Below are 25,903 nucleotides of genomic sequence, written 5' to 3' on the forward strand. Positions count from 1 at the left end.
TCCTTTCCACTTTGGTGCTATTTTAATGTCATATGTGTGTCCTCAAACCTGCTTATATTATAGAAACAAACATAAGAAAACTGTTTACAGAAAAGGGTCGTAGCGCCGAAACAGACAACACACAGAAAGCTAGATGGGACAGGCTTTCTCTGTGTTGTCTATTTCGGCGCTACAACCCTTTTCTGGAAACATGCACCAACTAGCCCCCCAACAAGTATAAGAAAACTGAACCAGCATTTACCAGTTTTATGTAATATTTCATACTTGGCTGGAGAGGAAAGGCTCATTAGTGGGATACCCAACCTTCAATGTACCTGCCTACCACGAACCCATTTTGCACGCCGTGCTTTTGATATATTCGCATACAACTTTGCTACTGGATCTTGAACCCTATTTTTAGTAGTTCCTCTAGTGCCTTAAATAAAGCCTTGAATGGATACGAACGAAATTTCGCCGCAGTGATCAGCGGAGTATTGAATTGATGATGGTGAGAAGTTACGCTGCAAGGCCTAAAATTAGATGCAGTGGGCTCAGATATGCTGCACAGAATCTTTCTTACCAGTCTGTGAATGCGTCTCTGGGATTACAAATGGCACTTTGACTTTTTTTCAGGGTAGTCTGAGGTGGGTCACCCAAAATTATTTTCTTGATCAACATCAGAGATATTTGTTGTAATCGCAAAAGTCACATTTCTGAGGTTTATTTATATAAGCTAAAATGTTTGGAAAAGATGAAAAGAAGCAGTTTTTCATGAAAAATATTCCAGTATGCCTGGTGCTCTACTTATATTACTGGCTGCTTTACAGCTGGAAAGAGTATATATTATCACAACTTCTTTATATTGTTATGTACTTTACATTGTAATTAGAATGTTCCCGACAGTTGCGTGTTTTCTTTACTATACCTCACAGAAAGTTTCAACAAGCTGGAGACACCTATAGCGCGCACTGAGACTTTTTTCGTAAGGCGCTAAAAATCAGTGATGCGAAACGAACCAGAACTTACGGTTTGCACAATGAAGAGGATGGATCCAATGTTTCTTACAGCCTTGGACATAAACCTCTTCTCCAAGTACTGAAAGAAATATTTTCATTTGATACGTAGTCATACTTTTTTTTTAAACTTTTTTTCAGGGCAATTATAGAAGCCTATATCATTTTTCGTCAGCTGGTAGTACTCTTCTTTGGGTGATATGTTGCTGTGTACTATTTGTTTAGCCAAGAGCCTTAATTATTGTATTTGCATCCTGCTTTTTATTGAATGTTATGGCTGGCCATTAATCACTATGCATTCTGTTGACATCAGGTTCAGTGATAAAGCATACCAAACTTGTGCTGGCCGGAACGATGGCCCGGTAAAGCTTCACCAAATAAAAACTTGGCCGAAGTCTAAATTAAGATTACATAGCAACAGACGTTTCAATCAAAGCGAGTGTCTTGTTAAGCATCCAGTAAGAAAGAAAGCTATTCATAATGCATCTGAAGTGGTGTAAGCATCTTACGAAGCCTATACAAAGTGTGAAGCCAAGAAGGACTTGTATTTTTAGAGGGGCTTTCGTGTAAAATGTTACCAACGCTATCTCGTGTATAGCGTAGTTTTTCATTCCAGCTAGTGCGTGCAGTCACCCACCCTTGACCCAGTCACCAAGGTTGAAGATCAAATAGAAGATGTGGCCAACAAACGTTGAACGGATGGGAGGCCTCTAGCATGAACTAATTTGGGATATACATTTGCATTTCAGAAATGCGGACACGTTTCGTACCTTTCCGTTCTAAAATTTTGGGCACCACAACTGGCGTACGTGAAAGTCATTTATATTAGGTACGCATAATAATGCAGACAACCATTATAGCCGCAGTGCACATACCTTCCAAATTTTGTTTGTTAAGATGCTGAACAGAAATCGCGAACAGTGCTGACATGTATATTGTAGCTTCCGTCTCACGTAGGCTGGATGTATAGGTCATTTCCATGAAAAACAGAAAAGTCAGTTTACACAAAAGAACAAATTCTCTTGTTTTTGAAATAGGGGTGAAATTCTTTCTCGATTCTTATGGGCCCAGATGATAATTACTTATTAAACAAGACCAAGTAGGGTTTTTTCTCTTATGTATGGAGTAATCATTTCTTCAGTAGTCATACTGGGTTTCCTTCCATATTGGAGCTAGCTGTTCAGTGTCCTCTTGGTACGTTTTCAGAGGAAAAAATAAAAATAACATGCTTTCAATAATGTCCTTTAAGGAAGTAGGGGTATGCTGTTCACGAGTTAGCAGTCAACTGTAAAGGACTATGGCACTACTGAATAAGAGAAGGAAAAAGACATAAATACCTCGTTGATGCTCGTAATTTCCATCTTGTAGTACATGGGCATAAAAATAAAAGCAGCCATGAGAATCGCCAGAGTGGTAGATATGGCACCGGACCACAACGTAGAACCACGAACGAACACTTCCGAGGGCAGTCCGAGGACGGCAGCGGTGGACAGAAAACTGGCCATCATAGACATTGCAACTGGGAGCCAGCCGAGTTCCTTATTTGCTGTCAGGAACTGCTTGTTTGATTGCCTTAGGCGATCGCGCCAAGCGATGAACATACCGATGCCAGCCGACAAAACAAGAAACCCGGTCAGCACCACGTAGTCCACTACCGTGAAGGTGGGCGCCGCCATTGTCTTTCACTCGGCAATGCTTATCCGTAGGTAGCTCCTGCTTTCTTCTATCTACTAGGTCGTGTTCGTTACGAACGAGGTGTTCTGGTCTTGTTGACGTCCGCTCCACTTTCAACAGTCAGTTTTTCTCTGGCATAAGAGCCCGTGACGCTGGTGAGTAGCATTAGCAGCAAATCGCTTGATATCCTAAAATGCTGAACGACCATGTGACGCCGTTCTTCATAAAACAGGTGTGCTATGCTGCTTCGTCCTTTCCTATCTACAGTTGGTTGCCTTCCTTAGCTTACCATTGCTCTGGTGTGAAGCAATCTCCAAGCGCCCTCTTGCCCGGCTACGACGAAACGTATCTACACCCATTGATATATCGGCCAACCGTTGCTATTTTCGTCTTCGAAGCACAATCGTTGCACATCTCTCACTTTCTGCTCTGCCTTGTCGAGTCAGCTGTTCTGTGTTCACAACTGCTCAGCGAATTACTGCAGACAACCTTGACGTCTTTGTGCGCTCTTATCGCTATCTGCAGCTTTCACAGTGCGCGAACAACTCCAGGTTGTCGTAATCCGGTTTGTCTAGCACTCTCTCCCGGGCGCAACGTACAGGTTTTTCCTTTCTTCATTTGCATACACAGTTATCCGTGGGTTTCATTCTGCCAGTTCCTTTTTCTGAGTGCCTGGATTTTCCGGCTGACGTAGGCCTCTCACTTTCAGTAAATCATTGCAGACCCCCTGAAAAAAAAAGCATCGAATAAGAAAAGCGATTTCCGCAAGACAACACCATGATACGAAACGCCTGGAAATCGTCGAGCAGAAGTGCGTCTTTATGATTGCCGCGACACACCTGTCACTGTCAGAGCAGACTTTATAGGCTTTCAAAAACTATGAAGCAAGAAATTCATCAATGCTGCGATAATGCCTACTCACTTCATTTGAAAAATTTATTCAAAACTTCGTCAGCGCCTTGGAATCTTCAGGGTTTGATATGTCACGAATTCGCGGCGCGAAATATTTGCTTCAGTTTACGCAACTTCTCCGAGTTGTGTTGAAGACTAAAGATGATTTGCGATTGAATCGTACAAATAGTCGTTTTGATTGCAGACAGGCGTGTATTTTTCATTTCTAGCAAAGAGAAGTATTTTGCAGACTGTACGGCAGTGTTTTTTTTTTCTGTTGCTTTGAAATGGGGCATTTTATATGACTTCTTCTTCTGATCCACTTCACACATTCGTTTTGCTTACTGTGCAGAAATTAAGCCTTCGGTTGCGTTTTGCCGCTCTCTTTCTCGTCGTTGCTGTTGGTAGCCACATTTAACGACTAAATCTTTCCTTAAGTAAAATTGTGGTCACTCATGCAGTAACTCACACGGAAAAGATGGCATAAAAGATAGCCTTCCAAGCATGAACTTGAAGAACGGGAAGGAGAGAGGAAAACACAGTCAGCTGACCGAGGTTTGGAAACAAGAACGGGAATATTTTGGACCGTTGTGCCATCACTTTGTGCGACTTTTAGGTTTATTGGTTTATTGGGGTTTAACGTCCCGAAGCAACGCAGGCAATGAGGGACGCCGTAGTGAAGGGCTTCGGAAATTTCGACCACCTGGGGTTCTTTAGCGTCAACTGACATTGCACATACTGAAAAAATTGCGCAGAAAAAACGAGGACGAAGCAAAGACAAGACGAGGACGAGCGCTAACTCACAACTGAAGATTTATTCCGAGACACATGCACATATAAACATTGCACAGCCCACGGGCCTCTAGAATTTCACCTTCATCGAAATTCGGTTGCCGCGGCCGGGATCGAACCGGTGTCTTTCGGGTCAGCAGCCGAGCACCGTAACCACTGAGCTACCACGGCGGGGTGGTATGACTTTTAAAGGCCTTTCCTGTCAAAGAACGCAAGTGTGTGACGGGGAAAAGGGAAGGATTGGTTGAAAGAATAAGATGTTATTGTAGTGTCCGATGTTTTGTACCTTTTTTTCCACAAGGTGGCCAATGGGTACAACAATCAGGCTTCCCTCTTCCCTCCCCTTTACAGGTGTTTTTTTTTCGGGCAACAGTGGCGTTTTAGACTAAGTAAGTTTACTTTACCGGAATGGTCTAGCAATTGTTTGTGTACTAATAATCTCTCAGAGTTTAACGCGAAACATATGCATAGCATGGGTTTTAATGTTTCCTCTTCAACAAAGTACCGCAGATGCCTACTGCCTGCAGTCGCAAATTCGCGACAAGACACAGATCCCCAAGAACAAGACACAGATTAACCAAGAACAAGCATTTAAAACTTCTGGTAAGGAGTGAGACAATGCTCTTGTAACAGTTTTCTTCTCATTTTCCTGAAACAGTTCTCACAAAATGAGACAGAAGGAGTAATACATTTGCATCCGCTTTCTGTTCTGACAGTTTTCTTGCAGTACTCCCGTACACTTTTACTAGAATGCGCTGGTTATTGAGAACATATCTGCATTAAGCTCTACATTGAAACTCCATGCGAAAACGCGTTCAAGAGGTATATTTTGTATGCTGTGATTACGCGACAGCAGTCTGTAAAGTGTTAAGGGTCTTTTTTCTTCACCATTCACTGTAGCAGCTACAGGCCTCGTATAAAGAGCTTCTTTAACCTTTGTTGCCCGGAGGCCGCCGCGGTGGCTCAGGGATTATGGCGCTCGGCTGCTGACCCGAAAGACGCGAATTCTATCCCTGCCGGGGTGGTCTAATTTTGACGGAGGCGAAATTCTAGAAATTTGTGTACTGGGCGATGTCAGTGAACGTTAAAGAACCCCAAGTGGTCGAAATTTTCGGAGCCCTTTACTACGGAGTCCCTTATAGCATGAGTCGCTTTGGGACGTTAAACCCCCATAAACTATACCAAACCATACTAACCTATGATGCACGGGTTCGTTGAAAGTTAATAAAGAAATACACATTATTCTTAAAAATACGGAACGGCTAGTGTTAAAGCACTGCCTTTTTTCTTGAACGTCACGTCATTTACGGGTGTCAGATCTTTTGTGCTTGTCACTAAGACATCTACACTGAAGACAGCCAAATCCGCAGCTATATCGCTCGGTTGAAATACTTCAGACGCCATTTGGCATAACATCTAGGATATAACCTCACAAAATATCTGAAATGACCAAAGCTTCAAGGAGCCATTCTGCTGCGTCCATAAAATTCTTGCAGGCATTTATGAAGCGCTAGACTTGTGGGTCTTATTTGTTCCTAATCATGAACATTTTCCGAAGTATTCGTTGTTAGAACAAATGTTTAGAGTTATGTCGTTCCGATCTTGCACTCGAAAAGAACACCTCTTGCTCAGGAAACCATTCCACTCGTAGGCAGTTGCGTTTTGCACTAAAGAACAAATTTCCCGTGCTCGCCTTATCACCACATCATACACACCTGCTGCACCAGTTCACTCCCATCGCGCAGTGCACCTATGATACAAAGGGTGCCTAGATTTAGGTTAACATGAAGAGCTTTCGTGGCAATAAAAGCTGGAGGTACCTAAACTTCATGTATGGAGAACGCATACTGACGCTATGTAGCCTTACTTACGTCTTACTCTTGGCGATTGTACGAATATCTCCCGAATGGATCCTCATTTTATTGATTACTGATTAATTTTATTGATTGATTTTATTTTTCTATTTAAAGAAAACGGTGGAAACTGAGGCAAAAGCTGCATAAAGCAGCTTGGAAGGCCCCCCAGTCCCAGTACAATGGCAGCAGCAGAGGAAACGCATGCACAGTTTCTTATAACGCTGTTAACGGATAAAATGAGTCAGCTTAATAAGTTAAACAACCCGATAAATTTAACAAAAACTTGATAAATTAAACAACTATTGATCACACACATTGGAAGATATTGGTATAGGATTTTGTGGGTGTTCCACAAACATGTATAACAAACAACGCATACATACAGAAACCTTTTGCCGAAATTACTCAAGAGGGGAAAAAATAATTAAATGAAATTGTGTATGTTGAGCGCAAGAGTTTATAAGTTTCTTAAAGTCGGTTAGTGAGAGATTACAGATGTTTATATCTTGTGCGAGGTATGAATTCAGTAGCCTCGGAAGTGTATTACACAGCATGTGATGTCCATAGTTAGTTCGATAAAGAGGAACATTATAGATTTCTGGAGAACGAGTGATGTGAGTGAGAGCCAAACTCAATTTGCGACATACTGCAACGGCCACAGCATGGAAAAATTGGTACATGTACAACGTATGGCGACTAGTTTTCTTTAATGTTTTACTAAGAACACGAACAATAATAAATTGTACCAGCAATTATTGCGCTGACACTGCCCGTGCCTAAACTGATGGATTTGGCAGAAGATTGCTAAATGAGCTTCACACGATTTCAGCTATAAATGACAAGTAGTCCTTGAAGCATGTTGTGCACGTTGACAGCGCCTAAGATCAGTCATAATGAGTTGTGTGATAATGTCGCATTCAAATGGCTTCAAACAATAAAGAGATGAGTTGATGAAGCCGTAAACAACGGGCAGCGCAAAAAGGAGAAACGGCAACCTGCTTACACTATAAACGATGCTACGAATATGATTTTATTTCTTTCTAAACTGTTTATATTTCAATGATTGCCTAAGTAACCGTGTTTTATGTGAGCATGGAGATCTTCTACACAGCGCTGAATGGATTGTAGCTGTGGATATTAAAGAAAAAAGAAAAGGAAAAGCGCCCGCTGGAGACGTTCCAACTTACCGGTCTCGGCGGCCTTGACCGAAGGTATACCTCACCGAAACGAGGAAAGGAGCATTAATACGCAACGAGCTGAAAACAAGCGCAAAAACCAAATTGGACACCGCAGGGCAAGTCGAACGAGACAAGTAGAGAGATTGGTTATCTGAAGGTAACATCTCTGAATGTCCCGACTCGGCCATATAAGTCGTACTCTAGCACTCCACATAGCGTATGGAATAGCCTCTCAGGTGCATGAACTAGTCATTGCGAATCGGCCATATGTATTAAGAACTAAAGAAAGGTTATTCAAATACGGTTAAAAATAACACTGCTCCAACCGCAATAAAGAATGAGAGTATTAAAATTGTTTTGAGAGAAGAGTTTTGACGAAATGTTATAAATGAAAAAGATATATCCTCACGCGAGAGAATAAATGCACCGATTGACTCATGACGGCATTGCCTCGGTAATAGCTCACATTAGAACCAGCACCTCTAAAGCAATCCAAAGAGGTTATCTCAGCAGACGAGAATGCTGAAAACGCTTCTTAGACTATTAATGCCAATATTATTAGTAATGGACAATTAACATTAAACGTATATCAAATGCAACTAGTCATGAGGCGCCACAGTCATTTTATAGAGGCTTGCCTTACTTTTTTAGTGCTGCACGAGAGAAATTTTCATGGCTTTGCCTTTTCTCTGTAGAAGATCTGGTGAATAATTTTTTACATGTTCTCGCTTTAAGTTATCTCTTTATGTTTGTTTCATTTTGCGCTGCCTTTTGTGTTTGCCGTATTTTATTCTCCGGAATTTGTGTCGTCGAAAATAGCAGGGGTTTCGCTTTTCTGCGGATTGCAATATCTGCGCTAATAAAATTCCTTATTGAGACTGCAGCATAGTTAAATATAATGATCACCGAATAATAGCAGGAATGAATACTGAACGTACTATTTCTTTTTTGCTCATGTTTTATGCATTTAAAGTCATTGCTTGCGTAATGAGCGCGCTCGCATAAGGTATTCAACCTGCAGTTAGGGTGTGAAAAAGTACAATTTAGTTTTCCCTCACGTAATGCTATCAGGTGTCTGTTTTGAAAGCCGACAAAACTACGCAATACTCGAAAGCGCTGTCTGTCGACTGTCTAGACTGCTAAACCTCACATTAAAGCAAGGACAGCCGAAAGGAATGTTTCGCGCGGAATCTGAGAACAAGTCTAAACCACGGCTGGTCACAAAAGATTTCTGTGATTAGTTTGCCCCAACAATGAATGTCGCAGCTTGTTGCGGTTAGCTGTGGCGATGAATGGTGTGAATAGCGCATGAGTGAACTCTAGCTGCGCTTTCGTCAGAATGCATTATACACCGTTGGGAGCTCAGCAACCGCTTTAGAGAGAACACTTTTCGTTTTAATTAAAAGTCGAGTCGTACCGAAATGAATATTTATGCCACCAGCAAAGGATTTGCCCTCTTTTTTTGCAGCTTCAATTTTTTTTTCAGAATACTGCACCCCCAAAATATTCAGATATTTGCGGGAAAAAAAGTGCGTTCACTGTGAGGGTAAATGCGGTAATTTGTTTATCTCTATTTGATTTTATAATTAATTAGCACCTCAAATGCCCTGCAGGAGAATTGAATTAGGGGTAGGCTTAAATGCAATTTAATTAGCTCTTCTATGAATGAGTTGAAGCCTTCAGAGGCAGGATAGATCATGGCTCCGGCAGGCTGCTCTGACCCAATGATGTCTGGGCGAAGAACAAGCAGAGATGGCAGACGTCGAAGCTGGAGTAGGAGGGACGGCTTTCGTAAATTTCACGTCAAAATGAAAGGGGATATGCAAGGGCGATAACGGAATTGTGCAGAACTGAAGAATAGAACTTGCGAAAAAGGCAATGCCTGGTTCTTCTCCAGAAGGCCACACAGAGCCGTCACTTGTGCGCAACCCGTGTCCCCCAACTCACCGAACAACAAGGTGCAGCCACGGAAGGTTCGGGCGAAATAGGCAGATGCAGAGCTCGTTAGATGCCATTTATTTGTCAGTCTCACGCTTAAAAGAAAAAGCACTACGCTGATGAACGCTCAGTTTTCAGAAAAGCAGGCAAGAGGTTCACCTTAGTCGTCGGTCGTTCCACGACTCATGGGTAAGGGTGGTGACCCGGAGCAGGCGAAGCGGACTTCTCGGCGGTCCGTGGCGAGAGAGACGTTTTCCCGCGCGATCGCTGTATTTCATACCTCGCCGGTAATTGTTCAGGATTGCAATGGTGTGCTCTGCCCTCAGGCTGTATTCTCCCACCTTCCTCTTATGCGAGCGGCCAGCGCGCCACAGCGGCGTCTCGGTGGCATCCAGAAACGGGAGAGAGTGTGCCCTCTCCTGCTCTCTGGAGGCTCGCGCGCGTCGACTCGTGACGTTCGCGCGCGTGCCGCTGGCTGGTAGAGGAAATAGGGCACGCCTGTACCTCGCATATCTTACCGCGCGGCTTTGGATGGACTCAGTGGCCTTGGTAAAATTAGCTGTTCAGAGTTTCAGATAGAGCGTGCATATTCTAGTTTAGGTCTGACAAGAGCTGAATAGGTGGAATGTTTTACAGACGGCGGAGAAGTTCGCAGTTTCAGATAAAAGAAGACATGGTTAGCTTCAATGGTTACGTTTATAGGATGGGAGGTCGAAGAGAGGTCGTGTTTCAGGCTAAGTCCTGACCGTAAGATGTTCCCTGCGTCGCTCCCAGTCTCTTAGGACCCTTGGGCGGCCATTGGCCTTTTTCAGAACGTTTGCGCGAATGCTGTGGTCTTTCCGCTTATGATAGAAAAACAATTTTTAGTTGTTGAGAAAGATAATTCTATTTACATTTCAAACGTAGGGTTGTTAATAGCAGTTCTGGGCACGAGTGGAGTGAGTAAAAGCGAAGCGCGTAAAATATTTTGTTTGACTCGCCTGCCTTCGCGTAGTTTTCTGGAGAAATTAGGGTATCAAAAAAGGGCCTGCTTTAGCAGCTTGTTAAGCATTTTTTTAGAAAACAAGTTTGGAAAACATTTTTTGGCTGCAGAAGATATTTGTGAAGAATTGGCGCTCTAAACAAAACCAATGAACGGCAAAATGACGCAATTTTACAAGGACTGTTTAAAATATTCCTTTTTTCCTGTAACAGCGTCCGAATGGAATGGGCTGCCAAACGAAGTTGTAAATGCACAATCTCGAAAATAAATAAATAAATAAATAAATAAATAAATAAATAAATAAATAAATAAATAAATAAATAAATAAATAAATAAATAAATAAATAAATAAATAAATAAATAAATAGAACATCAATAGCTCCCGGTCTGATTGACAAAACGAAAGAATATTTTACATATTTATGGGTCGTGCACATTACGTTACGTATCGAAAATTTCTTTCGGGTTTGTTTCTTCTATCCGAAGTTTTCAATACCTGATCATTACAGTGCTAAGAAGGTTTTGAAAAGTTTATAGGTTGTGAACGGTTTCACGAATTCGGTCACTGACTTCATGACGAGCCCGAAAACTTCCTCAGTACTGCCGTTCTTTGGTCAGCCATATTTTACTTCAGTATTCGAACAGTCTCTCTGATGCTCACCACATAATGAAGCAAATAAGAGAGATTCTCGTACAATCTGAATAAAGCACTCATTTCATTCACATCACTCTAGAAAAGTGTAGCCAAGCAGCGTGTCAATCAGGGTGAGATGTTCTTCGCATCTGGAGAGCGTATCTCTGTCTCCAAAGGGAACGCGTGGTGCCCTCGTAGAACCTGCTTTTTGTCTCGGCTCCCAACGTCCACATAAGGTAGGTCTGGCGTCGACGCGGGTCCGGTTATGACTGAAGCAGAGAAGCAGAAAAATGCAAGTCATAGACTGGGCCTTTTTCTACTGAAAACTAAAAATTACGAAAGAAGCATACACTTTTTTGCGGCTTTGCGCACTAGTGTGCCTGAAATTGAACAGGCAAGATCAAAGCTTTCTAAATTTCGAACGCCACGCGCAGCCATAAATCGAGGCTCATGCTTTTGGTTCAACTACAAGAATATATGCAATCATGCTCAGCCTCGACCTCCTATTCCGCCTTCGAATCTCCGCCTCGAGTTATGACCTTATGCGTTTATGATAAAGCCTGTTTTATGTTTCCAATCATCAATTTAATTGAAGCATACGCCCTATTTGCTGCCGCTAGTTTTCATAGACGACATAAGAGCACCTCAAATCTTGTATTAACTAACCTCAGAGTATGGCTCAAGGCCGCCAGCACATCAACCCGAATCGTTGGGTGACCGGCAAATCTGGCATCGAAACTGAACGCAACCACGCAGCGTTGTTTTCTTGCTACCCTAGAACTGTACCTGTTTAACTGTGGCGAGATATATTCGTTTGGTACAGAGCATCACAGCTTATTTATAGTAGCAGACGAATATAAAATTTTCCTAAATACACTGAAACATTTTATCGAAAGCGCATGAGTGAACAAAATCGCTAACTTTAACGAGGCAGTTCTAGTTACTGAGACCAGTATGATAAGGAAGACTGTGCTGAAACATGTACAAATTGGGCTTGGGGTGTGACGTCAGGCACATCGCCTGCATTACTTTGCTTGTTGGCACAATAATTTGTTCTGTGTTCGTACATGGAACATATACGGTGCAGGAGGAAAGACAAGGCACATTGTTGAACTGCTCACTGAGATTAGTCTTTGAGAAGTGCTGAGGCGTTTCTGAAATTTGCTGTTTCTCAATATAAAATTGACGGTACAAGTGAAGCCGTAAGCATGTGCTGAATGAAAAAGAGTATAGTGGTCACTACGTTGACGTGCAATTAAGCCGCCAGATTATGCGCAATTTTTTTATAATGCGATCTGTGGCACAACCTGGGTAATCGATACGAATAATTGGCGCCAAACCAAACGGGGCAGAAAAAAGGATTGGGCAGATTCACCAGCGATCTCTATAACAAGCACTACATTAGGTTTCTGGCTCTTGCTCCGATTTTCTTGCGCACTCTTTTTTCGCGATTCTCAATGACGTGAACAGCCTTCCTGATCCCTCTTTTTTTCCCCTTCTTCGACGCACCCGCCACAGTTTGTTTTGTTCATTGCGATTCGCGGAGTTCATTAAACTAGAAACATATACAATACTGCTCATACATTGCCAATATTTTCGCTTGTTATTTAAAGATTATTGCTGCCGCTGTAACAAGAATGTTCGTTTAGAAGAGGCGTGCTGTTTTACTATGATCAAGGTACAAACAGTAGCAGTTGTGCAGAACAGTTTTCAGCTCCCTTCTAACGCGGTTAGGGCTTGGATTACTATTTTAAAATTATCATAAGCAAACCCCTTTTTCATTCACCATTCTTCGACTTCAGCCTGATATTTTTGCTTTACGCCGGTCTAAACGGCGTTGGCCTCATAGCTCTAAACCAGAAACTTCCACTCACCATCCACGGACTGCAGTTTGTAGAACTATTTCATTATACCCTGTACTCTAAAGTTATATTTCAATTTTCGAAGTCTGCACAACTCCGTTATAACTCCTATCATTTGTACATCACGCCATCTGCTTAATTCTATGAGTGTTCAATGATTTTTATGGTTACATAAACGCTTTTAATAAGACATTCACCACGGCAGCAAATGAATAATATGACCTGCTGCCTAAACAGCTTTCTCTGTTGAGCATGACCCACTGAGGTATAAGGCGCTGATTATGTGTTATCTTGTCGACTGACATTCTCTTCCTCTTGTCAGTACATGCGAATTTGTTCTTTGTGCATTTATTTACACTTTGTAAAAGCGGGCTAAGTATCCATGTTTCTGAACTGGTTCGTGTTGAATTATGCCCACCTTTGCTTTGCATGCATTCTTTATTTGCCATTTCTTTACGTAATACGTCGGCAGGGTCCTTAAGGCTTACTCAGTGATGGGGATCATATTAAACTTCAAACCTTTCCTCTTGCTACTCCATAGATGAATGCAGTGGCTGAACAAAAGTTGAAAACCGTCAAGAATAGGTGACTGCCCAGTTCATAGGCGGCGCCAGCGTTCGTTAATCCCTGCGCAGGGGGCACGATGAATGTGCGGGTCGGAAGCAGATTTTGAAAAATGCTATGACCAAAAATCTGTTTCATGAACGCCTTAGCTATAAAAGATATGCAAGCAGGGCCGTGGCGACCGCCGGGAATTGGCCGCTTGTGGTCTTACGGCGCAAATTCGTGGTAGTATGGGAGCACTTTAGACAGAGTATGAGTCAGAGGACAAGTATATTATTGGGCATTAGATATCGCTATTTCTGGCGCCTAGGAAAATTTCAAAAGTGAAGCTCGAAGTTTCTTTTTTTTTTCGTGCCCAAATGCACAAAAAAAAATTTAGCGCCTTCTATTAAAAATTAATTTCATCGTCATCACCATTTATTATTCTCTTAAAGGCTGCATCACGGACGTAACGTAAGAAGAGGGGGCGGAGGAGACAGGGGTGCCAAGCGCCATTAAGTCTGTAATTCCCTGTGCTCAAACTTAACACGCATTAAATTGAAACAGAAACATTGCGAAACATAAAAAGTCCACTAATTGCTTTACACCGTGCCTTTAATGTCCACTTAAATTCCACCTGCAAGAAAGGGAAGTAGGATTTCACGGCACGCATCATACTTAGGTTCTTACCATTCCGAGAATATTTTGTAGTTCTTCGTATTTCTCTGAGACAACTACTTTTGGGAGTACGCGATGCCGATGTTGCATTGGATAACATGGCTTATCCGTTGCTGTGCATAAAACGAACTGTTAAGTGTTACCTTCTTCCCATTTGCACACGCAGTTGTTGTCCTTGCACTGCGCTTGCAAATTGGGCTTTCCAGGGTCGATCTGGGCGCATTCAGATTCGCACTCGGACTGCACGCATCCTAAAATGAAAAAAGAATAGAACTGTGTATCTGCACAAAAGCCTTCGTATCTTTTCTACGCTGTGACTGAAGCTAGAAAAGGTATGCTCTAGGCGCTGGTGAATAGCTCGAAGGCTATTCTTCAAGAGGGCTTTGCAAGCGTGGTGGCCAGTCTAAGGCGAGTCCATGTAGTAGCAACAATACGTGTGCACTTCTAGGCATGGCAAACTTCTCTCAGGCGCGCTGCTGCCAGACGCGGTTCTAGCGCCTTTTTGTGGGCAAAAGCTGCAGCTCATTAAGCCACATAAGACAGGAGGACGACTTTCTGTTTATTCTCCTGCCTTAAATTAAAATGAAATTCTTTGGCTAGTTTATTTCGCTAAGCTGTATGATCCACCGACATGCACATTACGCGGAATTATCGGTAAATCGAGTATCTCCAACGTTCAGAAATTTGTAAAGGTTGGTTCGGTGAAATTAAGTTGGAAAAGCACACGACATCTTAGGCGCACGTGATGTGCACGTGTAGTGCAGAAAGAACCATATATTTACTCAAGCCGTACATTGGGGGGGGGGGGGGGGGCTAGTTATAGTCGGATACAACTCAAGTACGAAAGGATAGATGCCCATCAAAGGAGCCCCTCCAGTCAATGGCGTCGATCGATTCTCCGCCTCTCCCCGATGATCGATCCCTTTGGATCTGCTGGCGTGAGACCGCAGGGGGTGGCAGAGCAAAGGAGATGAACCACGGCTCAATCAGATTTAGGGCGGAGTCATGAAAATCGGTCGACTTCATTGGAGATAGGGCCTCCTATGAGCGGCACCTGCTGGTTCGTTCTTGAGTTTTATTTCTATACAAGCAGGAAACAAAGTCTCGCAGAAGTGCTTGAACATACGCCTCATGTGATGCTAGTGAAGGTTTGGTTTGGTTTATTGGGGTTTAACGTTCCAAAGCGACTGAGGCTAAGGAGGGACGCCGTAGTGAAGGGCTCCGGAAATTTCGACCACCTGGGGTTCTTTGACGTGCACTGACATCGCACAGCACACGGGCCTCTAGAATTTCGCCTTCATCGAAATTCAGACGCGAACTGTGAAACACAGTGTGTAGAACGAATGAGAGTAGCCTAATATAGGCACTGTGGAGAGTCATGCTGCCTAAGGGGATAATGTGCGAGCTGAAAATTCACCGACGTTTCTACTTCTGCTGTTGTCGATGGTTGGCAAGCCAAGCAGAAAAACTGGAGTGACTGCCGTCAACTCGGTTTGAATAGGGGCATTTTTTTAAAAAAACCAGTAGTTGGACAGTAAAATGCATCACAACAATGATAGGGTCTATGTGGGTTTAACGCCCCAAGGCGACTCAGGCTATGAGGGACACCGTAGTGAAGGGCTCCGGAAATTTCGACCACCTGGGGTTATTTAACGTGCACTGACATCCCACAGTACACGGGCGTCTAGAATTTCGCCTCCATCGGAATTCTACCTGAGTTGCTTTGGTACGCGAAGCCCAAATAAACCAAAACAAACGAAATTCGACCTCAGTTGCTTTGGGACGTGAAGCCCAAATAAACCAAACCAAACGAAATTCGACCTGAGTTGCTTTGGGACGTGAAGCACAAATAAACCAAACCAAACGAAATTCGACCGCCGCCGCCGGGATCGAACTCGCGCTTTTCGGGTCGGGAGCCAAGCGCCATGAGCCACCTAGGCGGCGGTCACAGCAAGTATAAAAATGACGCGAACCATTTCATCGAAGGCATCCCTTTGTTTTTTAAAATTACTAACAATTGCTTCATGGAGGGTAACTTTCTAAGCAGTGAGAGTTGCTGCTCACTTTGTAAACGTCTTTTCGCAGAAAGTGCGGTTTTGCCAAGCTGCTTCATTGTCCCCTCTGGTTTTTGCAAGAAACGGGGACCATGCAAATTAATGTACAGTGAAAATTCTTGGTGCCATTGAAGAAAGCAAGAAGTCACCGCAAGTAAATTTTCACCATCAGCCATTCTCAGAATGCTAAGCATATTGGAGTGCCGTTGAAGACGAAGTATTATAAAGACTAAATGTTCAGTGGAATGTTTACCTCTGAAAATTCTATCTGTTTATCATGTTTTCTACGTGATGATGAGAAATGTCATGCAAGGACACAGCAATGGATTCAATTTCTTTGCAAAAAAAAAATTAAAACCACAACGTACGCTTGTCCCAGCCACAGTTGCAGATGTCGTTCACACATTTCGTTTGGAGGTTGCTTTCGTTGCCATAGCGCTTCCGGCAAGAATCCGCACATGCTTTATCTTCGCACACTGTGGGTTAGAAACGAGCACAGTATAAACATCCGTGCGTGCTTTGCAAAATTACCGCGGTGTATTCGGTTACACAACACGAATCACATGTAAGCACAGCAGAAAATGTATGAAAATAGGAACTTCAGGGCCCCTTCCTATCATTCCGTTGGTCATGAGCAGTACATGAGTGATGTTTTGTTAAAGATAGGAGCGCTAAAATACAGGCAGGTTGAGTAATATAAGTTGACAAGACACCTCCCTGCTATGCACTCCTGTTTATACTGCCGAGGCAGCAGAATCCGTTCGCCATTTGCGATGCGACTTATTTGCTCTCCTGCCTAGGCGGTCTTCTGCTTCGTTGGATTGTTCTTCAAGAGTAGAACCGACAGAAATTTCGTAGCATATTAATCGTCCTTTCGCTCCATTTCATTACCTTTTATGGTGCTTATACTTTTTTGTACAAGATAGAAGGGCGATATTCAGTGAGGTTAACAACGGCGGAACAGTGGGATATACTGCCATCACCCTGCCCGACTTCTCAAGGGCTACTGCTGATCGTGATGGCCATAGGAACGAACATAAATATGGCAGAAACCATTCTGGGTCTTTATCAGAACAATATAGTAATGAAAAGAACAACGAAGAACGCAATTAAACCGTAAAAAAGCTCATGCCTGTGGTGTCCAAGGACGTCTAATTGTTCAGCGCAGTTTAACTTTGCAACTGAAGAAAATATGTGAAAATATGACGTAATAAATTGCAATGCGGTTGCGCGAGGGAACGTACAGCGAATGCCGCGTGCTTTTTGTTGTATCAATCGTAGGCGGATAAGTGTGAAATATATAAAATGACAACCAGTCATTAAGGATTGTAGCCACACAGATTCATGGCCGGTGGAGAGACACAGATCTACAAACCCTGAAGAAGACATACAAATTCTCCTTTTTCTGTTGTCAGCGATAATTGGCATGATGGACCATATTTTTAGAGCCTTGCGTATATTCTGACGCAGCATTACTCGACCCTACGCAACCCTCTTCTCATACACCTTCTATTTGCCAAATACGTTAAGGCAGTCATTATTTTTTATTTAGGAATACTGCAGGGAAGGAAGATCATTAAAAGCAAGAAGGTTTGCAATGAGTGTATTGAAAAATATTGTTGACAAGGCTGGGTGATCAATGAGAAGGATCAAGCCCAATTTATTGCAACCAAAATGACTGCACTTCACCTGCTGTTTTACAAGCATTTGGCAACTAAGCATTTTTTCGAACATTGGTTCATGTACTGTGAACAAAGTAGAATAACTCTTTCAAACCTATGTGCCCTACCAGCGCAAAGGTTAAAGAACAGACAACACCACGAGTACAGACATCTTAAGCACGTACCTGAGCGTTGATAGCAGTGGCACTCGTTATTTTCGCACCTGCCAAGTACTTTGATTTCTTTCCAGCTTTTAAACTGCAGGCTGCAGGTATCGTTGCAAGATTTAGAGTCGCAGTGCTCGGAGTGCCTAAAAAATAACAAAACGTATTTTGCAGAGGGGTGACAGTGGGGTTGGCATCTGCTTCTAAGATCATGTGGTGAAGATTGAAAAAGTGAAAGGACGATGTAGATTTCATTAACGATGATGAAAGGAACTTGTGCTCAGGATTTTGTCATTGCTTACGAGCACTTCTATGGAACCGACAATAAAATGCCGTCTCTCCTAACGCACTGAGGAGATCGCTTAAAAGAATAGGCATTTACTTCGTACCAACAGCAAGGAATGTCAACAAGGGCTTTTTTGGTCATGATAATGAAATGCGGAGAATTATTCAGCACTTAGGCCAGGAAGTAGCGCAGAGAAAGATTCATAATCTCAAAATTTTTTCTCTCACGTTTGAGCCATGGCGCAATGGCTGCTTGCGATGTGGAGCAGCAGTACAGACGTGCCTAGCAGGCGAAGCATGGTAGTAATCCAGACAGCTGAAAATAAAAAAAATTTAAAAATCAAAAATTTTCAGCAATTCAACCGCCGTTAATGGGTTCCAGATGTATTACCTTAGGCTCCAGTTAGAGACACTAGAGGCACTTCTTGAAGTGGTGACACTTACGTAGTCTGATTTATTCTAAAAAAAAAAACGTGAAAATCAAAGTAACGTGGGGATGTATGTAACAGTAAGAGACAGTCACCATGGAAGCGCCGTTTTGCTAGGATGGAGTAGATTAACTGAAACAGCTGTTTGAGCACGGGATTCCTTTCCCGCGCACTGATTCACTTCGAAGTTACGGAGTTGTCGCCGCGCGATGCTACAAGATAGAACAGCACGAAGTATTACATTTAGTTTTAGCTTAACTGTAATAATTGGAAGACCTTTTTATTTCCTCCAGAGCAAACATAAATGCTAGCTTGCCTTGAAAAAAAAAAAGCACGTATGCGCTTTGTTTCCTTAAGATTTTTAGTGCGCGCTCTCAGTGATGTTGACTTTATCCACACTCAAGCCATGCCGCCTAATAAAGGTGTTAAGTGCGCTGCGAAGCTAGGCACGCTGAGCACCACGGGGTAGATCGATAGTCGGGCAGGACTGCGTACAATATTGAATTTTTTTCCAATACCACCGCTGGCTTGGAACGTTCTGTTGACAGTGAGAGCACAGCTTTCACAAATCGACTGATGGAACACTTGGTAATCTAGGCGATATTCTGTGCATCAGCGGCGCACGTAGACAAAATTTCTTGCCACTCTTCATATTTCCACCGGTAAATCGATGCGATGATGAGTTTGCGATAGCATGAATTGTGAGGTTGCTCAGAGGCGTTGTACTTCCCTGGGACTTAATATGACTTTTATTATATTCGCAAATTTTTTAGTTTCTCCGGGAGCCACAAGAGCAACTGTCGTCACCCTGCCAAAGCTGGTCGCAAAAGGAAGGACGTTTTAAAGCGAAAGCGTGTTGAAATCGGCGTACTTTGCGCTGCTGAGAGAAGTAGTATTTTCGGCCCCCCCTGCAAAGGGCAGCGTCAGATTTCTCTCGATTATTATGACATGAAACTGTACAGGCGGCTTCAGTTCGTTTCGAGGCCGTCAAGCTGGAACCGCCAGAAGGCGAACGATATGTACAAGAATTTTTCGTTCAACGACACTTTTAACACCAGCTTGCAGCTTACTTACGCTGCTCTTCGTTAGCTGCATTTTCCGACCGAGAAAGCACTCATATCAACACTTTTCGCCCGTCGCCATTTTGCCCAAAACATGCTTGTTTCTTGTGATGAATTTACAAGAAAGGCCCCCGATGGAATGAGAACTCACATTTTCCGAGCACAGAGTGCAATATGCCAGTGTCAGCGCAGAGATGCGACAAGGAGGTTTCTTCTTTGACCCTTCTAGTGTCCGGAGCCTTTCGTCGTCTTCCTCGCGTCCACGCATGTTGTTTGCGACTCTATGTTTGTGATTGGCATTCCATTTAAACAAAAATGAAGTTTCGAAGGAACAATGCTTAGACACAACAATGCTTCACGAGAACAATTTAACGTTAAAGAGACAACACTTGCGCACAAAAAAAGCTTTACTAAAAGCTTTGAAAGGCGGATTAGGCTTGCTCTTAAAATGGAGGCTCCCCTAATTTCGATAATCTTATGAAGCAAAAAAAGTGTCTATGATCACTGTTCTGCACCGCCCCTCTCTACCGCTCTGTCCGTTTCGTACAAATTGGAAGTTCCCGCTATAAAGGGACAGTCTACTGTTGGAGACGAGTATAACAATACGGTCACGTTTTGGTAGATCTTGCCCTATGCTGGCAAAAATCAGGGGAGAACTCGCGGTTATGCACGAACTTATATTTTAAATTTGTAAAGAAAGTCATGCCTTAGTGCACAGCGGCGCCGTGTTATGTTGTATAGTTGCGGCTAATGCTATACGTCGGGAATGAATACAGCAGCCAGAAAGATGTCTTAAAACGCCTGTGTTGGAGGTGTGAGATGTCACTTTGTGATGATAGCTTGCTTGTTTGTACGAAAGCGCATGTTTCGTGGTGAATTCTGTTAACTTCCTGCCAGTTGCAGGACGATTAAATTACTGCGCTTTTTGTCCTGACTACTTAGTGAAACAATGGGTCATATTTATGCGCGTTCATGATGAGAAACGCTATGATCAAATAAATCTTTATTCCTGTCTCTTGCAAACACGAAGCGAATGATACCTTGAGCATATGCTGTGATTATACGTTATTGTGTACTAAAACCGGGAATAGAAAATATTTTTTATAGTTTGAATTTTGTAGATATCATGATGACGTCATACTGCAATGTTATATTATAGATGAGAGAAGAGAATGTTGTATCTCAAATGTCATGGTCTGCTTCCTGTGTAAGATCTCGCTTCCTCAGAGGAGGCACAAAACAGCCTGAGACGAGAGAGATTTATCTTGGATTTCATGATCTGCTCGCTATGTAAGAATTCACCTGCTCAGAAGCTATATATATCTGTGTGTTAGGCACAGAAAAGGCTTTATTGAGGTGAGTTCTTTTATTAAAATCCTTCTGGGTAGACGACTTCTTGCATCAAGTGCTTGCTTGAACGTTTCCTATGACGGCAAGCTAACTTATCGTAATTGTTCATTTTCCCGTAACTTCTTGCTTTTTCTGTGAGCGCATGATTTTATATTTCATTGGGTCGACACAGCCTTAACTGTGTTGATAAAAATGTCTGTCTTCCATGTTTTCCAGAAGGCAGGACTAATTTTACTGGGAAAGTGTAGCGCTATTTGCAGCACTCTTAAGAAATTTATGCATTGCAGGCAGTTAGCTCGTTCTCGAGCGTGTTAAATTTGTCTCGTGGGATTAATTCAGCAACTTCTTGCTGGGCCGCTACTCCAAGACTTGTATGTTGTGATTTTCAAGGCACGAATGATGACCTTTATGAAAAATTTTGCGCCATTGTCTATTTTATGAGTTCGAACTATACCCATAACTGTGCCTTTCGGACAGGAAGACAGATAGGTGAACCTTTTGGTGGCCTAACATCTTGCACACTGTACCTGCACCCGCCGTTTCTTTTTTTATTCTTCCTTCTCGTGTGTCGTTGGTCGCTCTGAACTTCGCGACATTCGAAGATTTTTTCCCACCAAAGATTACGATGCTATGACGTCACAGCTTGATTTAATTATGGCGTTCATGTTTAGTTGTCCACTCATTCTGAAGAGGGCCCTAAATCCGCATCATAAGCCATGGTGCTACAAATATATGGTTGTGTACGCAAGCTATATATAGGCTGCCATCTAGCATCTTCATTTTAGATATCACCAGAATTATTTTGTTGTTATTGTTTTATCATCATCAACATAAGCCTGATTACGCCCACTGCCGGGCAGAGACCTCTCTCATGTCTCTTCATTTACCCCTGTCCTTTGCCAGCTGCGAACACGGTATCCCCGCAAACTTCTTAACCTCATCCAACCATGTAACTTTCTGCCGCCCCCTTCTACACATGCATTCTCTTTTAATCCACTTCGTTACCCATAAGGACTAGTGGTTATCCTGCCTTCGAATTACATGCCGTGCCCAAGCCTATTTATTCCTCTTAATTTCGAGTAAAATGTCATTAACCAACGTTTATTCCCTCACCAACTCTGCCCGCTCCCGGTCTCTTAACGTTGCACCTATCATATTTCTTCCTTAGCTCGCTGCGTTGTCCTTAACTTAAGCTGAACCATTTTCGTTAGCCTCTACGTTCTTGCCCCTTAGGTGAGCACCGGTGAGATACAGCTGTTGTATAGTTTTCTCTTAAGGGATATTGGTCAACTACCATTAATGATCTTAGAGAACGTACCATCGGCACTCCACCCCATTCTTATTCTTCTAGTTTTTTCCCTCTCATGATCTGGATCAGCGGCCCCAATCTGCAGTAAGCGGACATATTCCTTTACCACTTCCAGCACCTCGCTACTAATTGTGAACTGCTTCTGTTTTGCGAGACTGTTGAACATTAATTTGGTTTTTTGCATGTTTGATTTTAAGACGTACCGTTCTGCCTTACCTGTCTAACTCAATGATCATATTTTTCAGCTCATCTACTGGGGGACTTAGCAAGGCAATGTCATCAGCGAATCGTAAATTAGTTACGTATTCTTCACTAACTCTTATCCACAGCTGTTCCAATGCAGACCTCGGAACGCCTCCAATAAAAAGGCGGTGAATAGCATTGGTGAGATCGCATCTCCCTGCCTGCACCTTTCCTTATTGGAATTTTATCACTTACTTTATGAAGGACTATTGTAGCTCTGCAGTCGTTATGGATATCTTCCAGTATTTTTACATAAGACTGTTCACCACCTTGGTTACGCATTGCCTGCATGACAGCTGAGGTTTCCACTAAGTCAAATGCTTTCTCGTAATCAGTGAAGGCTACATATAGGGCTAGTTATATTGTGCGGATTTTTTTATCACCTAATTGATAGTGTGAATATGGTCTATTGTCGAGTATTTTTTACAAAAGCCTGCCTGATCATTTAGGTGATTGAAGTCTAGCGTTGTCCTTATCGTATTTGCGATTACCTAGTAAATATCTTGTAGGCAACGGAGAGCAAGGTGATCGGTGTGTAATTTTTCCTGTCATTGACGTCTCGTTTCTTGTGAATTAAGATAATGTTAGCGTTTCTCCAGGCTTCTGGTACGATGGAGTGTTTGATAAATTACCCTAATGCGCTATAGTTTAGGTTAAAAAACAGCATTACTGTTGAAGTCGCAATTATCATTTCGACTGCACGCCGCCAACGCGTCGCGTTCAGTTTACGGCCTTCAACGTGTCCACAAGCTTGCATAAAGTCACTGTACCGATCATATTTCGTGACTCTGATGTTACGATTCACAGACACTGCCCCCTGTGAAGCAGCGAGAGTACCAAGGGGGAAAATCATTTAAATTATTCTGGTGCATTTCTCAGAGCCCCAGCCAAGTATTCGTTCAGTAAGGAAAGGAGCTTTCGATTGGCGAGCGAAATATTTAGTTGATAATAGCCAGTAGACTGTTGCTTTAATGTTATATGAACCAGTAATTGCAGCGATCATATGATCGAAAAGCACCGTTCATCATCAGCGCACACTTTTTGTCACCAGAAAGCATTCTCATCGCTCAGGCGACGAATCAGTATTTGTTGGCTGCGACGTAATATGGAGCAAATACCGACGAAATTTGTTCCAGAGAAGAACCTCAATGTAACTGTTAATGTCAAACAAATCTAGCCGGCAAGAGGGCATGTGGGAATCTAACGCTTTTCAAGAAAGGCGTAGTATATTCTACATAAATAGTGGTAGAAACACAGGTACTGGCGAATGCCCTTGGCTGTTTACGAGCCCCGTCTCCGCTCGCTGATGTCCTTCGAACCTGGAGTGCGGTTGGCATTTACGCATGCTTTCGCTGTTTGAGGAGCCGCCACACGGAGCTGCTTTTAGCTGTGCAGTGCGTTCGGCTTCCTTCGTTGTTTTTGGTCCGTTACGTGCCGCCGTGTTCAGCCGCTTCTCCTTTTCATGCCGGGAAGGTCACTCTGCGTCACTCGCTGCTTTCTCTCTACGACGCTCTATAGCACTCACCTGCTTTTCGCTGCCATTTGAAACATGTGCTATGCAGAACGAAAGGACGAAGGCTAACGGAGATGAGTTTTCCGAACACGCAGCATGAGAGTTACCAGTTAGAACACGTAGCGCGTAATGCTAGGGCAATGGCAGAGTGTTCAAAGGGTTCGCGTAACAAAGCTGCTCTGTTTCCGCTGGCGCTTCTTTGAATTTTGCTCGGAGCTATAGTGTGGCAAACGTTTTTCTTGTTTGCTGAACACAACTCTGATGTAAATTTTCCTAACGTTTCTTTCGTAATGCTTCTTTCGTAATTTTTAGAGTTTTCAGTAGAAAATGGCCCAATATATGGCGCGCATTGTCTGCTTCTCTGCTTCAGTGATAACCGGACCCACGCCGACGCCAGACCTACCTTACGTGGTTGTTGGGAGCCGAGAAAGAAAGCAGGTTCTCCGAGGGCACCACGCCTTACATTTGGAGACAGAGATACAACCGCGAGATTCGAAGAACATCTCACCCTGATTGATACGCTGCTTGGCAACCCCTTCTAGGGAGCTGCGAATGAAACGAGTGCTTTATTCTGCTTGTACAAGAGTCTTTCTTATTTCCATTATTATGTGGACAGCATCAGAGAGACTCTTCGACTAATAGAGTAAAATATGGCAGACCAAAGTGCGGCAGTGCTGAGGACGTTTTCGTGCTCGTGATCAAGTCTGTGACCGAATTCGCAAAACTGTTCGCAACCTATGAACTTTTCAAAACTTTCTTTGCACTGTAATGCTCAGGTATTGAAAACTTCGAATAAAAGTAGCAAACCCGAAATTTTCGATACGTAACCAAATATGCACGACCCACAAATATGGAAAATATGCTTCCGTTTTGCCAGACTGGGAGCTATTGATGTTCTAATTGGCGTCATTTTCGCCGTTTATTGGTTTTATTTAGAGCGCCAATTCTTCATAAACATCTTCTGTAGCCAGAAAATGTTTTGCAAACGTGTTCTCCAAAAAATGTTTTCCAAGCTGCTAAAGCAGGCCCTTTTTTGGTGCACTAATTTCTCCAGAAAACTACGCGAAGGCAGGCGTGTCAAACAAAATATTTTACGCGCTTCGCTTTTACTCACTCCACTCGTGCCCAGAAATGCTATTACCAACCCTACCGTTGAAATTTAAATACTGTAGTGAATTACAATGAACGCGCCTCAACTATGATGAACGCGCCTCATGTTGCCTTGTTAGCAGACGAAGAAGTTGACGACGAAGTGCCGGCGCGTGGCTCCAGCTCTCTGGCTGTCTAGACTGACTGTGATTTTGCTGCCGTCCGCTCAGCTGTTTGGTGAACTGTATCGCCGCTTTCACTAGTACGCGAACCCCCATTCAATACAATTATCTTTCTTTACAACTAAAAATTGTTTTTATATCATAAGTGGAAAGACCGGAGCATTCGCGCAAAAGTTCTAAAAAAGGCCAGTGGCCGCTCAAGCGTCCTAAGAGACAGAAAGTGACGCAGGGAACATCTTACGGTCAGGACTTAGCCTGACACACGACCTCTGTTGGACCTCCCATTTTATGAACGTAACCATTGAAGCTAACCATGTCTTCATTTATCTGAAACTGCGAAGTTCTCCGCCTGCTGTAAAACTGTCCGCCTATTCAGCTCTTGTCAGACCTAAACTAGTATATGCACGTGCTATCTGAAACTCTGAACAGCTAATTTTAAGGCCACTGAGTCCGTCCAAAGCCGCGCGGTAAGATATGCGAGGTACAGGCGTGCCCTATATCCTCTACCAGCCAGCGGCACGCGCGCGAATGTCACGAGTCGACG

General features: G+C 43.1%; 1 protein-coding gene across 2 annotated transcripts in view; it reads right to left on the reverse strand.

The window, feature by feature from the left end:
• The window catches only part of LOC149359663 (sodium-coupled monocarboxylate transporter 1-like), a 38,390-nt gene extending 28,720 nt beyond the window's left edge, over positions 1-9,670 (reverse strand). For both annotated transcript variants that reach the window (XR_016288291.1, XM_089569096.1), the window contains exons 1-4: positions 9,481-9,670; positions 7,393-7,461; positions 2,330-3,393; positions 1,006-1,074 (exon numbers count right to left, since the gene is read on the reverse strand). Coding sequence is in view for 1 of the 2 variants with exons in the window: in XM_089569096.1 (XP_089425222.1) it covers positions 1,006-1,074; positions 2,330-2,668 (408 nt within the window). In the remaining variant the exon portion in view is untranslated. The remainder of the gene's footprint in view (positions 1-1,005; positions 1,075-2,329; positions 3,394-7,392; positions 7,462-9,480) is intronic.
• Between the last annotated feature and the right edge of the window lie 16,233 nt (positions 9,671-25,903).

This window comes from Amblyomma mixtum, chromosome 2 (genome assembly GCF_055824585.1).
Source record: "Amblyomma mixtum isolate Tamu chromosome 2, ASM5582458v1, whole genome shotgun sequence".
NCBI lineage: Eukaryota > Metazoa > Arthropoda > Arachnida > Ixodida > Ixodidae > Amblyomma > Amblyomma mixtum.